Source organism: Girardinichthys multiradiatus, chromosome 24, assembly GCF_021462225.1.
Source record: "Girardinichthys multiradiatus isolate DD_20200921_A chromosome 24, DD_fGirMul_XY1, whole genome shotgun sequence".
Classification (NCBI taxonomy): Eukaryota; Metazoa; Chordata; class Actinopteri; order Cyprinodontiformes; family Goodeidae; genus Girardinichthys; species Girardinichthys multiradiatus.
In genome coordinates, this window is record NC_061816.1 from 3,845,193 (window position 1) to 3,858,839 (window position 13,647).

The 13,647-nt window shown below is 43.9% G+C and overlaps 1 protein-coding gene across 2 annotated transcripts in view; it reads right to left on the reverse strand.

Annotated features, from left to right (window-relative positions):
- Positions 1-13,647, reverse strand: part of LOC124861396 (protein NLRC3-like) — a 40,210-nt gene that overhangs the window by 7,841 nt on the left and 18,722 nt on the right. For both annotated transcript variants that reach the window (XM_047355122.1, XM_047355123.1), the window contains exons 10-11: positions 10,443-10,512; positions 3,386-3,477 (exon numbers count right to left, since the gene is read on the reverse strand). In XM_047355122.1, the coding sequence (XP_047211078.1) occupies positions 3,386-3,477; positions 10,443-10,512 (162 nt within the window). The remainder of the gene's footprint in view (positions 1-3,385; positions 3,478-10,442; positions 10,513-13,647) is intronic.

A 13,647-nucleotide genomic window follows, 5' to 3' on the forward strand; every position in this document is an offset into this window, starting at 1 on the left:
GGGGGGCACCAGTACTTATTGATCTGGATCAGGAGAAGATGCTCCCCTTCTCACCTGCTGTTGTTGACAGGTGGAGGCTGGGATGTTGAGCTGTGTGAGCTTCTGGTAGAGGATGTCTGGTATGATGGTGTTGAAGGCCGAGCTGAAGTCTACAAACAGGATCCTGGCGTACGTCCCTGGGTGGTCGAGGTGTTGCAGGATGAAGTGTAGACCTAAGTTAACAGCATCATCTGCCAACCTGTTTGCACGGTCAGCAAATTGCAGGGGTTCCAGCAGGGGGCCTGTGATGTCTTTCAGGTGCTTCAACACCAGCTGTTCAAAGGATTTCATGACCACAGACGTCAGGGCTACAGGCCTGTAGTCATTTAATCCTAGGATGGTGGGTTTCTTAGGAACCGGGATGATGGTGGATCGTTTGAGGCAGGAGGGGACCTCACATTTCTCCAGTGACTTGTTGAAGATCCTTGTGAAGATCGGAGCGAGTTGATTTGCACAGGCTTTCAGGCATGATGGGGAGACGTTATCAGGTCCTCCAGCTTTCTTTGTTTTCATGCGCTGAAAGAGCCTGTTTACATCTGCCTCGGAGATCTTTAGTGCAGGCGGAGGATCTGAAGGTAGGGGGTTGGTTGTTTTACAGGTCAAATTTGTTCCTGAATGGGATGTGGAGGGGATGATTTGAGGTGTGAATGGCTTCTTGTCATGTCTGCAGAAGAAGCCATTCAGACGGTTGGCCAGGAGACGACTCTGTTCAGGATGGGTGGAGGGGCTCCTGTAGGCAGTCAGGTTTCCCAAACCAGTCCATACAGCCGAAGTGTCACCAGTAGAAAGGCTGTTCTTAAGCTTCTCACTGTAGCTTATCTCAGCTGCTTTGATCTCCTTTGTTAGTTTGTTCCTGGCCTGCCTGTACCGCGCCCAATCTCCACTGCTGTGAGCTTCATCCTTTTCCCTGCGCAGATTCCGGAGGTGTGGAGTAAACCATGGCTTGTTATTCCCAAAGGTGCAGAAGGTCTTGGTCTCCACACACATGTCCTCACAGAAACTGATGTATGATGTCACCACATCAGTTAGTTGAGCATATAAAAACGTTTAATAATTATTTGGGAGAGTTTATGGACTTACAATCTTCAGTTCAAAGACTGCTGAACAATGAAGAAAAGGAAATAGATCATGGTGATTGGTATGAGCCCAAACTGATCAGCTTTAAATAATTCTTGGATGAAATTGAAACTTGGATGAACGCTGACCCTGATGTGCAAACGGGTGGATTAAATTCACATCTGACGTAGCAAATGTGGCATCTCATGATCGTGACATTGAGCCAGATGACAGTGTCTCACAGACAGCGCATCAAACAATTAACAACGTTTCTGAAAGACTATCTGGGACCGCAGCTAAACCTCTTTGCAAGACTGCTAGTGAAGCGCCCAGTAAAGCTTCTAGTGCACGGAGTAAAATCTCCCGCGCAGCTTCAGTGGCGCTGATAGAAGCTGAGGTGGAAAGAGCTGCTCTGAAAGCGGAAGTGGACGCGATGCAAGAAAAACATGCGCTCGAATTGGAAGAGGTCCAATTAAAAGCAAGGAAAGAAGCACTGGCTTTAAGAACTAAGTTGATGAAAGCTGATGCAAAAATGCAAATTTACACCTTTACACAGGATCAGCAAAGTCATTATTCCAAGGATACAGCACGTTCCGCAACATCCACTGCATTCATACCTGCTGCTACAGTTCAAAAGACTCAAAGAACCCAAAAACCGTTTTCACTTCCTTCACCTGTGTCAATGGCCCTAGATACACCTACTAATGTAACATCAACAGTTAAACTAGAAGGAGAAAGCCCAAGGCAAATCCCTTCTCAAGCTGATGTCCATAGCCATAGTAGCACTTTAACAGAGATCATGAAAAGGCAGAAGGAAATTACAGAGATGCTTATAAAGCAACAGAGGCAGTCACTCCTTCCATCTATAGAGATACCTGTTTTTAGTGGTGACACTTTGCATTTTAGATCCTTTCTTCAATTCAATTCAGTTTTATTTATATAGCGCCAATTCACAACACATGTTGTCTCGAGGCACTTCACAAAAGTCAGGTACATACATTCCAATTAGTCCTAACCATTGAACAGTGCAGTTAGAGTTAGTTATATATTCAAATTGAATAAAAAGTTTTTCTGTCTAAGGAAACCCAGCAGATTGCATCCAGTCAGTGACTTGCAGCATTCACTCCTCCCAGATGAGCATGTAGAGACAGTGGACAGTCACTGGCGTTGGCTTTGCAGAAATCCCTCATACTGAGCATGCATGTAGCGACAGTGGAGAGGAAAAACTCCCTTTTAACAGGAAGAAACCTCCAGCAGAACCAGGCTCAGTGTGAGTGGCCATCTGCCACGACCGACTGGGGGTTTGAGAGAACAGAGCAGAGACACAAAGAAGCACTGATCCAGGAGTACTTTCTATGGGAAGGAAAAGTAAATGTTAATGGATGTAGCTCCTTTAGTCGTTTCACCTAGAAAGAAAGAACAGATAAACTCTGAGCCAGTTTTCAAGGTTAGAGTCTGAAAAAGAGCACATATAGTTAGTCACAGTAGAAGCTCAGTCAATTTCCATGTCTAGGAGAGAGAAAGGGTTAAACACTGAAAGACAGGGCTATGTGGATCATCGGTAGAGGGTGAGCATTACATTGTTGCCAGCAGAAGCTCGTACGATGTCCCTCTCCAGAAAGGTGTCACAGGTAGACACAGAGTCAGGCCAGGTGTAGCTTCTAGGAAGAGAAAAGAGAGAGAACAAAGTTAAAAGCTGAAATAACAGCAAATAATGCAAAATTGGAGAGTAGTGTGAGAATGTAGCAAAGAGGGTGAAAGTGGTCATTATGTCCTTCAGCAGCCTAAGCCTATAGCAGCATAACTACACAGATAGTTTCAGTTCAGATTATTTAGTTAAACGGCGCTTATTTACAACAATGTCATCCCAAGGCAACCCACAAAGGGTCCCACTGATGGTCATTGTTATACTAAAAGGCATTTAGTATTAAGGCATTTGAGCTAGGAATAGAAACTAAAACAGACAACATGCAGGACAGGCTTTATTATTTAGAGCAGTTCACCACAGGACAGCCCAGAATCTTAGTTAGAAGTTGTATGCACATGAGTCCCCAAACTGCTTATGTGGAAGCAAAAAGGCACCTTGAGTGGAACTTTGGTAACAGAGCCTAAATAACTTCTGCTTTTATAGATAAAGCTCTGAATTGGTCAGTTTTGAAGTCCGATGATGCTGAAGCTTTACGAGCTTACACATTCTTTTTAAGAAGCTGCTTTAACACAATGGATGAAGCTGGGTTTATTGACGAGCTGGAAAACTCAATCAATATGAAGATTCTTGTTTCAAAGTTACCTTTTAGACTTCGTGATGAATGGCGAATAGTTGTTGTTGACATGGCAGAGAAGTGCAATCGTAGAGGTAAGTTTAAAGATCTTCTTGATTTTCTTGAAAAGCAAACAAGAGCTGCATTAGATCCTGTTTTTGGGGAAAGTCAAAACGCAAAAGAAAAGATTATCATTAATTTACTCAGGTTGTCGAAATATAACCAAATCAGAAGATGACACAGATTCGATGCACAGAATTAGATTGAAATGAGGTTTTATTGTTCCAACTTAGGTAGACCTTGATTAGAGTTGTTAGAAGCCAGAGGATGAGGAAGCCCCAAGGATCCGAGCAGAGAGAGAGTGTTCTGGCGGTGGAAATATTTACAGTGCAGATTTCCTGAAGAAGAGTTCCATATGGCGACAGGCAGGCAGACAGATGGGCAGATCGACAGGAAGGCAGGACAACAAGCGATCAGGCAGGCTGACAGAAGTCCACATAACAGAGACTATGTTCCAGCAACAGACTGTGTCAGCAGCTGTCTTAAAAAGCCATGAGCTCATTAGCTGGATGAGTTGCAGCTGAGAACAATGAAGTGCCAGAACCAGCCAGCAGAGATCTCACAGTACCCTCCCCTCAACGATTGCCTCCAGGCAATCCCGAACGTTTCTCCGGATGACGTCTGTAAAAAGATGTAATGAGAGCAGGGTCCAGGATAAGAGAACGAGGTACCCAGGTTCTTTCTTCAGGTCCATATCCAGCCCAATCCACAAGGTACTGAAAACCACGCCCCCTACGTCGAACATCCAGGATACGATTGACCGTGTAAGCTGGATGGTCATCAATGAGACGAACAGGGGGAGGGAGCTTGGTGGGTGGATTCAGGGGACTTTCCGAGACTGGCTTGATCTGTGAAACATGAAAGGTAGGATGAATGTGCATAGAAGCTGGCAACTTGAGTCTCACCGCAGAAGGGTTGATGATCCTTTCTATGACAAAAGGACCGATGAAACGGGGGGCCAACTTTCGAGTAGTATCCTTTAATTTAATATTCTTGGTGGAGAGCCAGACCTTCTGATCAATGCAGTAGACCGGTGCGGTGGAACGGTGACGGTCAGCAAACCTTTTATTCTGTTCCAAAGTGCGTAGAAGTGTCCTCCTGGTCTGACGGCAGATCTTACGACACCTGGAGATATAATGCTGAACAGAGGGGACAACAGTGTCAGATTCAATACTGGGGAATAATGGAGGTAGATGGCCCAGAGAAATCTCAAAGGGAGATAAACCAGTAGCAGAGGAAGTATGAATATTATGGGCATATTCTATCCAAGTGAGATGTCTACACCAGGAAGAAGGGTTGTCATTAATCACACATCTCAATGCTACTTCCAGTTCCTGATTGCATCTCTCAGTCTGCCCATTAGACTGAGGGTGGTAAGCAGATGAAAGGCTTACGGTAGCACCAATAGCCCTACAGAACTCCTTCCAGACTTGTGAAATGAACTGCGGGCCTCGGTCAGAGACAATATCCAAGGGCATGCCATGAATACGGAAGACATGAAGAACCAGAAGTTGAGCAGTCTCCAATGCAGACGGAAGCTTAGTTAAGGGAATAAAATGAACAGTCTTAGAGAATCTATCAACAACGGTAAAGATGACTGTGTTTCCATCAGATGGCGGGAGACCAGTGACGAAGTCAATAGAGATGTGGGACCATGGGCGACTGGGGGTAGACAGAGGTTGAAGAAGACCGGCAGGAGGTTGATTTGAGTTCTTGTTACGGGCACATGTGGAACAAGCTGCGACAAACTCTCCAATGTCGGGATTCATAGTGGGCCACCAGAAATACCTCTTGGTAAAAGTGATCATACGATTAATCCCCGGATGACAGGTAAGTTTATTATTATGAACCCAATCCAGAACTTTATTGATGACAGAGTTCGGAACGAACAGTTTGCCTACAGGACCAGTACCTGGGTCTGGTTCAGATTGTTGTGCCTCCCTGATGTCCTTTTCAATGGCCCAGGTGAGGGCGCCCACAATGCAGGATTCCGGTAAGATGGAAGCTTCAGTCTTGGATTGCTCAGAATGAGAAAATTGGCGAGAGAGAGCGTCGGGCTTGATGTTCTTGGAGCCGGGTCTGTAAGAGATAGAAAAATTAAAACGAGCAAAAAACAGGGACCTACGGGCTTGTCTGGAGTTAAGTCTCTTGGCATTTTGGATGTAAGAGAGGTTTTTATGGTCAGTCCAAATGAGAAAAGGGACTTCCGCCCCCTCTAACCAATGCCGCCACTCCTCAAGCGCCAACTTGATAGCCAGAAGCTCTCAATTTCCCACATCGTAATTCTGCTCTGCTGACGACAAACGACGAGAAAAATAAGCACAAGGATGCACCTTGTTGTCTATAGGAGAACGTTGAGACAAGATGGCCCCTACTCCAATGTCAGAAGCATCAACCTCCACAACGAATTGCGCACTAGGATCAGGATGAGTCAGAATGGGTGCAGAAGAAAATAAAGTTTTCAATTTGCAAAAAGCTTTCTCTGCCTCAGGGGACCAATGGAATGTCTTCAGAGAGGAGGTAAGTTGAGTGAGAGGCACAGTGACCTGACTGTAGTTCTTTATGAACCTTTTATAAAAATTTGCAAAACCTAAGAACCTTTGGAGTTGCCTGCGATCCGTTGGAGTAGGCCACTCTGCCACTGCCTTGGTCTTCTCAGGATCCGTTCTGTACCTGCCTGCTTCAAAAATAAAACCCAAGAAGGTCACAGAAGAAACACCGAATTCACATTTTTCGGCTTTTACAAAGAGTTGGTTTTCATAAAGCCTCTGGAGTATGGTCCTGACATGCTGGTGATGCTGATCAATGTTCTGAGAGAAAATCAAAATATCATCCAGATAAACAAACACAAAGAGGTTGAGGAAATCACGGAGAATATCATTTATAAGAGCCTGAAAAACAGCGGGTGCGTTAGTCAATCCAAAAGGCATCACCAAATATTCAAAATGTCCCAGGGGAGTCTTGAAAGCTGTCTTCCACTCGTCACCCTCTCGGATCCGAACCAGATGATACGCATTGCGCAGGTCGAGCTTGGTAAAAATCTTGGCAGTGTGTAATTGGTCATGTATAGAATCAATGAGTGGTAAGGGGTACTTATTTTTGATTGTGATTTGATTCAACCCCCTATAATCAATGCAGGGTCTTAACGTGCCATCTTTCTTCCCCACAAAGAAGAAGCCGGCGCCAACGGGGGAGGTAGATGGCCGAATGATCCCGGATGCTAAGGAATCCTCAATGTACTCCTTCATGACTCTTCTCTCCGGTCCAGAGAGATTGTATAGTCTGCTGGATGGTAACGGAGCACCTGGAAGGAGATCAATAGCACAGTCATAGGGGCGATGCATGGGTAAAGAAAGAGCCCCCTGTTTACTAAAAACAGATGCAAGATTGTGGTATTCAGGAGGAATCTTAGACAGATCAACAGGCTCAGGTGGTTCAATTTGTTTGCTAGAGTGAGAGACAGCAGTCTTTAGACAATTCTGGAGACAGTAATCACTCCACTTCTCCACTCTGCCCTCCACCCAATTAATTGCGGGATTATGTCTCTGCAACCACGGAAATCCTAGAACCAATTGTGGGGAGATAGAGGAGACAACAAAGAACTCACCCCATTCATGGTGGTTACCTGAGGTAATGAAGGTGGGGCACTTTAAACTTCACCTGAGATATGGTTTGACCAGTGATGCCCGAAACAGAAAGGGGGTGGTTGAGAGACTGAGAAGGTATCTTAAGTTTGTCAACTAGATCCAAGGAAATAAGATTCTGTTCCGCACCAGAATCAATAAAAGCATCCACTGGACACTTTTCTTGGCCAATAATAATAGTGACTGGAAAACACAGACGAGATATAGGGGAAAAATGGGACATGCTCATCAAAGTCCCCTGACCTATTGACGAGCCCCCTCTTTTCCCTTCTTAGGGCATCTTGCAACATAATGTCCACCTTGTCCACAATACAAACAAAGACCAGCCCCAAAACGACGTTGTCGCTCTTCAGGAGAGAGACGAGTGTGACCAACCTGCATAGGCTCAGGTTCCACAGATACCTCCGAAGAGGAAGTGGGTGTATCAAGGTAAGCGGTCCGAGGTGCCATAAAGTGCTGCCACTCTGACTTATGATTCCTCTCTGCTTGTCTCTCTCTTAGGCGGTTGTCAATACGGATTGACAGTTTGATTAAATCATCCAGTCTCACAGGTTGATCTCTTAAAACCAACTGGTCCTTTATCTGATCTGTAAGGGAATTCACAAAAATACCCTTGAGTGCCGCTTCATCCCAACCCACCTCCTGTGCTGCCACCCGGAAGTCGATGGCGAACTCCGCCAATGCCCTCTTTCCCTGTTTGAGGGTAAGTAACTTCTTAGCAGCTGTCTCCTGTTGGAGTGGTTGATCAAAGACTTCCTTGAAGTGACTGAAAAAAACAGCATAACTCAGAGACTCAATAGGGTTAGTTGTGAGAAAAGCGTGCGCCCAGCGTAAAGCAGATCCTTTTAGGGAGGTAACAATAAAAGTGATCTTGGAAGCAGCAGTCGGAAACAGAGAGGGGGAACGACTAAAAGCCAACTCACATTGGAGAGAAAACCCACCAAAATTATTAGGGTTGCCATCAAAAAGTTCAGACGGACGGAAATCAGGTTCTCGGATTCCGGATGAGTGGGTTGTGGGTGGCTGAGGATTCTCAGAACGAACTGGAGGATTGGAAGGAGCGGGTGAGAGTTTGGTTAATATTTCACTTAAGGCATGTACCATACCACCAAGTTCCGTGAGATGGGCATCTGTCGTCCTTTGTTGTTGTAGCAACTGTTGAAGCATGGTCTCAGTGGATTGGAGGCGTTCCCTCCAGGAGGTCTGTTCATCTTCATCTGATTTGTTTTTCGACATGTCTGCTGGCTGGAACATACTATCATTAATTTACTCAGGTTGTCGAAATATAACCAAATCAGAAGATGACACAGATTCGATGCACAGAATTAGATTGAAAAGAGGTTTTATTGTTCCAACTTAGGTAGACCTTGATTAGAGTTGTTAGAAGCCAGAGGATGAGGAAGCCCCAAGGATCCGAGCAGAGAGAGAGTGTTCTGGCGGTGGAAATATTTACAGTGCAGATTTCCTGAAGAAGAGTTCCATATGGCGACAGGCAGGCAGACAGATGGGCAGATCGACAGGAAGGCAGGACAACAAGCGATCAGGCAGGCTGACAGAAGTCCACATAACAGAGACTATGTTCCAGCAACAGACTGTGTCAGCAGCTGTCTTAAAAAGCCATGAGCTCATTAGCTGGATGAGTTGCAGCTGAGAACAATGAAGTGCCAGAACCAGCCAGCAGAGATCTCACAAAGATGGGTTTAAAACCATCAAAAGTACCCTTTAAACCCAAAAGCAGCAATTTTGCTACTTCTGTTGCTGTAGTTTCTAAACAGAACAATGACAAGCAGAGATTGGATCAGGTTCAGTTAAGTGATGAAGGTAAAAAGGTGGTTCAAACTCAGTGTTTGTTTTGTGACAGAAATGATCCTATGGAGAAATCCTATGGAAAAAGCAAAATGATGCTAAACACTTTTACCATAAAAATAACTTATATTATTTGAATAACTTATACTTTTAAACTCTAATCAAAAGAAAAGTGCATTTTTCATATGTTTCAGTAAAGTGACAGTTTAAGCTTTGTTTAAAAGAAAAGACACACATGAGTGATTTTTTAGTAAAGTCATCTAGTTGGGTTTAAGACTCTGCTTCCTTGTGTGACATCATTAAAAAATCCAAACAAGTCAGCCCAGATTTCAGGAAGTGAATTCTGGACCTAATCTGTTTTAACCTTGGATAAAACTTCCAGATTTCTGAATCTGTTCAAACAACTGCAGGTCCAACAACACCATCCTAATGTTGAAGCTGTCCCCACTCCTGAAGGCCTCTTCCATATCCAGTCTTAACCTTCTGAGTTTGGCTGTGAACCAGGGTTTATCATTGTTGTAACTCACCCTGGTGCATGATGGTACACAGCTGTCCTCACAGAAGCTGATGTAGGAAGTCACAGCCTCTGTGTACTCGTCCAGACTGTTGGTAGTAGTCCTGAACACATCCCAGTCTGTACAGCCTAAACACGCCTGGAGATTCTCCACAGCCTCACTGCTCCACTTCCTTGTCGTCCTCACAACAAGTTTGCAGAGCTTTAGTTTCTGCCTGTATGCAGGAATCAGGTGGACCATGATGTGGTCGGATTGGCCCAGTGCAGCACGTGGGATGGCGTGATAAGCGTCTCTGATGGTGGTGTAACAGTGATCCAGAATGTTGTCCTCTCTGGTCGGACATTTAATAAAATGTCTATATTTGGGGATTTCGTGGGTGAGATTACCTTTGTTAAAGTCGCCAACGACAATAACTAAGGAGTCCGGGTTGGTCCACTCCACACTCAGTATCTGGTTGCCGAGCATGCGCTGTGCGACCTGCACGTTAGCTTGCGACGGGATGTAAACACCGACCAGGATGAACAAAGCGAACTCACGGGGGGAATAGAAAGGCTTACAGTTTATGATGAAGGCTTCCAGGTCTGGAGAACAGTGCTGCTGAATCACTGTCACGTTGTTGCACCAACCACTGTTGAGGTAGAAGCAGATTCCTCCACCTTTCGCTTTGCCGGAGAGTTCCGTGTCTCTGTCCGCTCTGTAGAGCTGGAATCCTGCCAGCTGCAGCGCAGAGTCCGGTATTAATCCACACAGCCACGTCTCCGTGAAGCACAAAACTGCCGATGAATAAAAGTCCCTGTTTTTCCCCAACAGCAGTTGTAGTTCCTCAATTTTGTTGGGAAGTGAGTGCTCGTTAGGGAGAAATATTCCAGGTAACATTGTTCATATTCCACGCCGGCGAAGACGTACCAGCACCCCAGCCCGTTTACCTCTCTTCCAGCGTTTCACCGCGTGAACAAAGGTGAGCCCACCTTTGACCAGAATGTCCAAAAATTCCAGAGCAGTAGGTAGAAAAGTGGGAAATAACTCTGAACAATACATTGTACAATATATGTTGTACTTACCAAGGGCAATGAGTCATGGACTTGGCGGCAGGTTGTGTATTCCTTCAAGATCTGCAGCTGTAGCACACCTCTGTAAAAGTGAAGTCACAACATATGATTACCCACAACAAAAACGTGATGTGAATGTAGACAAAATAGTAAAAGTTCTTTTGCACTTTTTAAATGGACAGGTTACACCTTTACCTTCCTTCAAATGAGTTTTTAAATGTGAAAGAAAGCTGATTAGGTCATCACAATGCACAGTGTAATATTCAACATGACAGGTTAAATCATTGGTGTAGATTGGAGCCATAGCTGCAGGTTGCTGCTTATGATATCGGCATGTGTGTGATTTGAAAGCACTGAAGTTCTTGAACACCATGCTGCAGTTTGTCATTCCACATCGAAAAATGACATTTAGCAAATTCCTGTGAAATTTCATGTGCCTCACCTAGGCAAAAAGAGTTTCAGTTTTATGTGGGCAAAACTGACAAGAAATCATCTTGATCCTGAACTTATACAAGTTATTTTAGTCCAGAGTGCAGACTCAAACAGTTCAGCAGTAAAAATGATCTGGATTGTCTACAACCACTACAAAAAAATTAAAAATAAATAAACTAACTGTGAATAGTAGGGATATTTTTAATATATGTGAGCGCTCATTCAAGCTGCCAGTAAAGTGTAATAAAAAAAACTCACAGTGGAGGCACCGTGCCTGAAAGGCGGGAGGGAAAAAAGGGAGCGAATCTATTGTTTTTTTTCCACAGCTAAATGTTAGTTGTCATATAAACAAGAAAAAAATAAAAATAATTAATCTGCTGATTGTACTATTATAACGGAGAACCTACAGGTTCTTCTCAAAATATTAGCATATTCTGATAAAGTTCATTATTTTCCATAATGTAATAATGAAAATTTAACATTCATATATTTTAGATTCATTGCACACTAACTGAAATATTTCAGGTCTTTTATTGTCTTAATACGGATGATTTTGGCATACAACTCATGAAAACCCAAAATTCCTATCTCACAAAATTAGCATATTTCATCCGACCAATAAAAGAAAAGTGTTTTTAATACAAAAAACGTCAACCTTCAAATAATCATGTACAGTTATGCACTCAATACTTGGTCGGGAATCCTTTGGCAGAAATGACTGCTTCAATGCGGCGTGGCATGGAGGCAATCAGCCTGTGGCATTGCTGAGGTCTTATGGAGGCCCAGGATGCTTCGATAGCGGCCTTTAGCTCATCCAGAGTGTTGGGTCTTGAGTCTCTCAACGTTCTCTTCACAATATCCCACAGATTCTCTATGGGGTTCAGGTCAGGAGAGTTGGCAGGCCAATTGAGCACAGTCATACCATGGTCAGTAAACCATTTACCAGTGGTTTTGGCACTGTGAGCAGGTGCCAGGTCATGCTGAAAAATGAAATCTTCATCTCCATAAAGCTTTTCAGCAGATGGAAGCATGAAGTGCTCCAAAATCTCCTGATAACTAGCTGCATTGACCCTGCCCTTGATAAAACACAGTGGACTAACACCAGCAGCTGACACAGCACCCCAGACCATCACTGACTGTGGGTACTTGACACTGGACTTCTGGCATTTTGGCATTTCCTTCTCCCCAGTCTTCCTCCAGACTCTGGCACCTTGATTTCCGAATGACATGCAGAATTTGCTTTCATCTGAAAAAAGTACTTTGGACCACTGAGCAACAGTCCAGTGCTGCTTCTCTGTAGCCCAGGTCAGCTTCTGCTGCTGTTTCTGGTTCAAAAGTGGCTTGACCTGGGGAATGCGGCACCTGTAGCCCATTTCCTGCACACGCCTGTACACGGTGGCTCTGGATGTTTCTACTCCAGACTCAGTCCACTGCTTCCGCAGGTCCCCCAAGGTCTGGAATCGGCCCTTCTCCACAATCTTCCTCAGGGTCCAGTCACCTCTTCTCGTTGTGAAGCGTTTTCTGCCACACTTTTTCCTTCCCACAGACTTCCCACTGAGGTGCCTTGATACAGCACTCTGGGAACAGCCTATTTGTTCAGAAATTTCTTTCTGTGTCTTACCCTCTTGCTTGAGGGTGTCAATAGTGGCCTTCTGGACAGCAGTCAGGTCGGCAGTCTTACCCATGATTGGGGTTTTGAGTGATGAACCAGTCTGGGAGTTTTAAAAGCCTCAGGAATCTTTTGCAGGTGTTTAGAGTTAACTCGTTGATTCAGATGATTAGGTTCATAGCTCGTTTAGAGACCCTTTTAATGATATGCTAATTTTGTGAGATAGGAATTTTGGGTTTTCATGAGCTCTATGCCAAAATCATCCGTATTAAGACAATAAAAGACCTGAAATATTTCAGTTAGTGTGCAATGAATCTAAAATATACGAATGTTAAATTTTCATCATGACATTATGGAAAATAATGAACTTTATCACAATATGCTAATATTTTGAGAAGGACCTGTATATCTTTGTGTGGCACAACTTAAAATCCAATAATGTAGCCGTAACCCATTACTGAATGTAAGAACAGGACAAGAAAACAAAATATTTTTTTTAATTTAAGCAACAGCTCAGTATCACTTCAGTGAGAGGCAGCCTAAACTCTGACATCAAATCATTGGAGTGAGATGCGCTTACTCTGACCACAGTTTTAAGTGTAGGATGGGTGCACAGCAGAATAAACTTTATGATTAAATGCATTTGTTAAGTACAGCAAAGTACAATTGTTTTTCATTGGTGGAGTTTGCGCATGGCAACTACATTGATTGAGTGTGATCGCAGTGACAGGATGTCTGGTCCGCAATTATAAAATACAACACTGAACACAAGTGTAAAATGCAAATTATTTTTGGGAAGAATAATTACAGTTTAACCAGACAAAGCAGCTATTAACACACAACTGTCTGGATTATGCTCACTTACAAACCACTGTAAAGTCGCCTGAGACTGTATGCCAGAGTTGGGATCAGAACATGCCAGTTTATGGCTGCCACTGGACATAACAGAAAAAAATAAAGGATTTACCCCGAAGTCACTGCCAATATTAGTGTTAACTAATAATGTAACCACCGGCAATTCTGGATGAAAAACAAACGTTAAAACGGAACCAAACAGCACTTGTGTTGCACATGAAGCTAGCTTAGAAATAACCGAAGTTAGCTTTAGCAGACAACCTGATAGACGCGCGAGAGAAGCTAGCTCAATATAACCATATAAAATACGTTTTTGTCCAC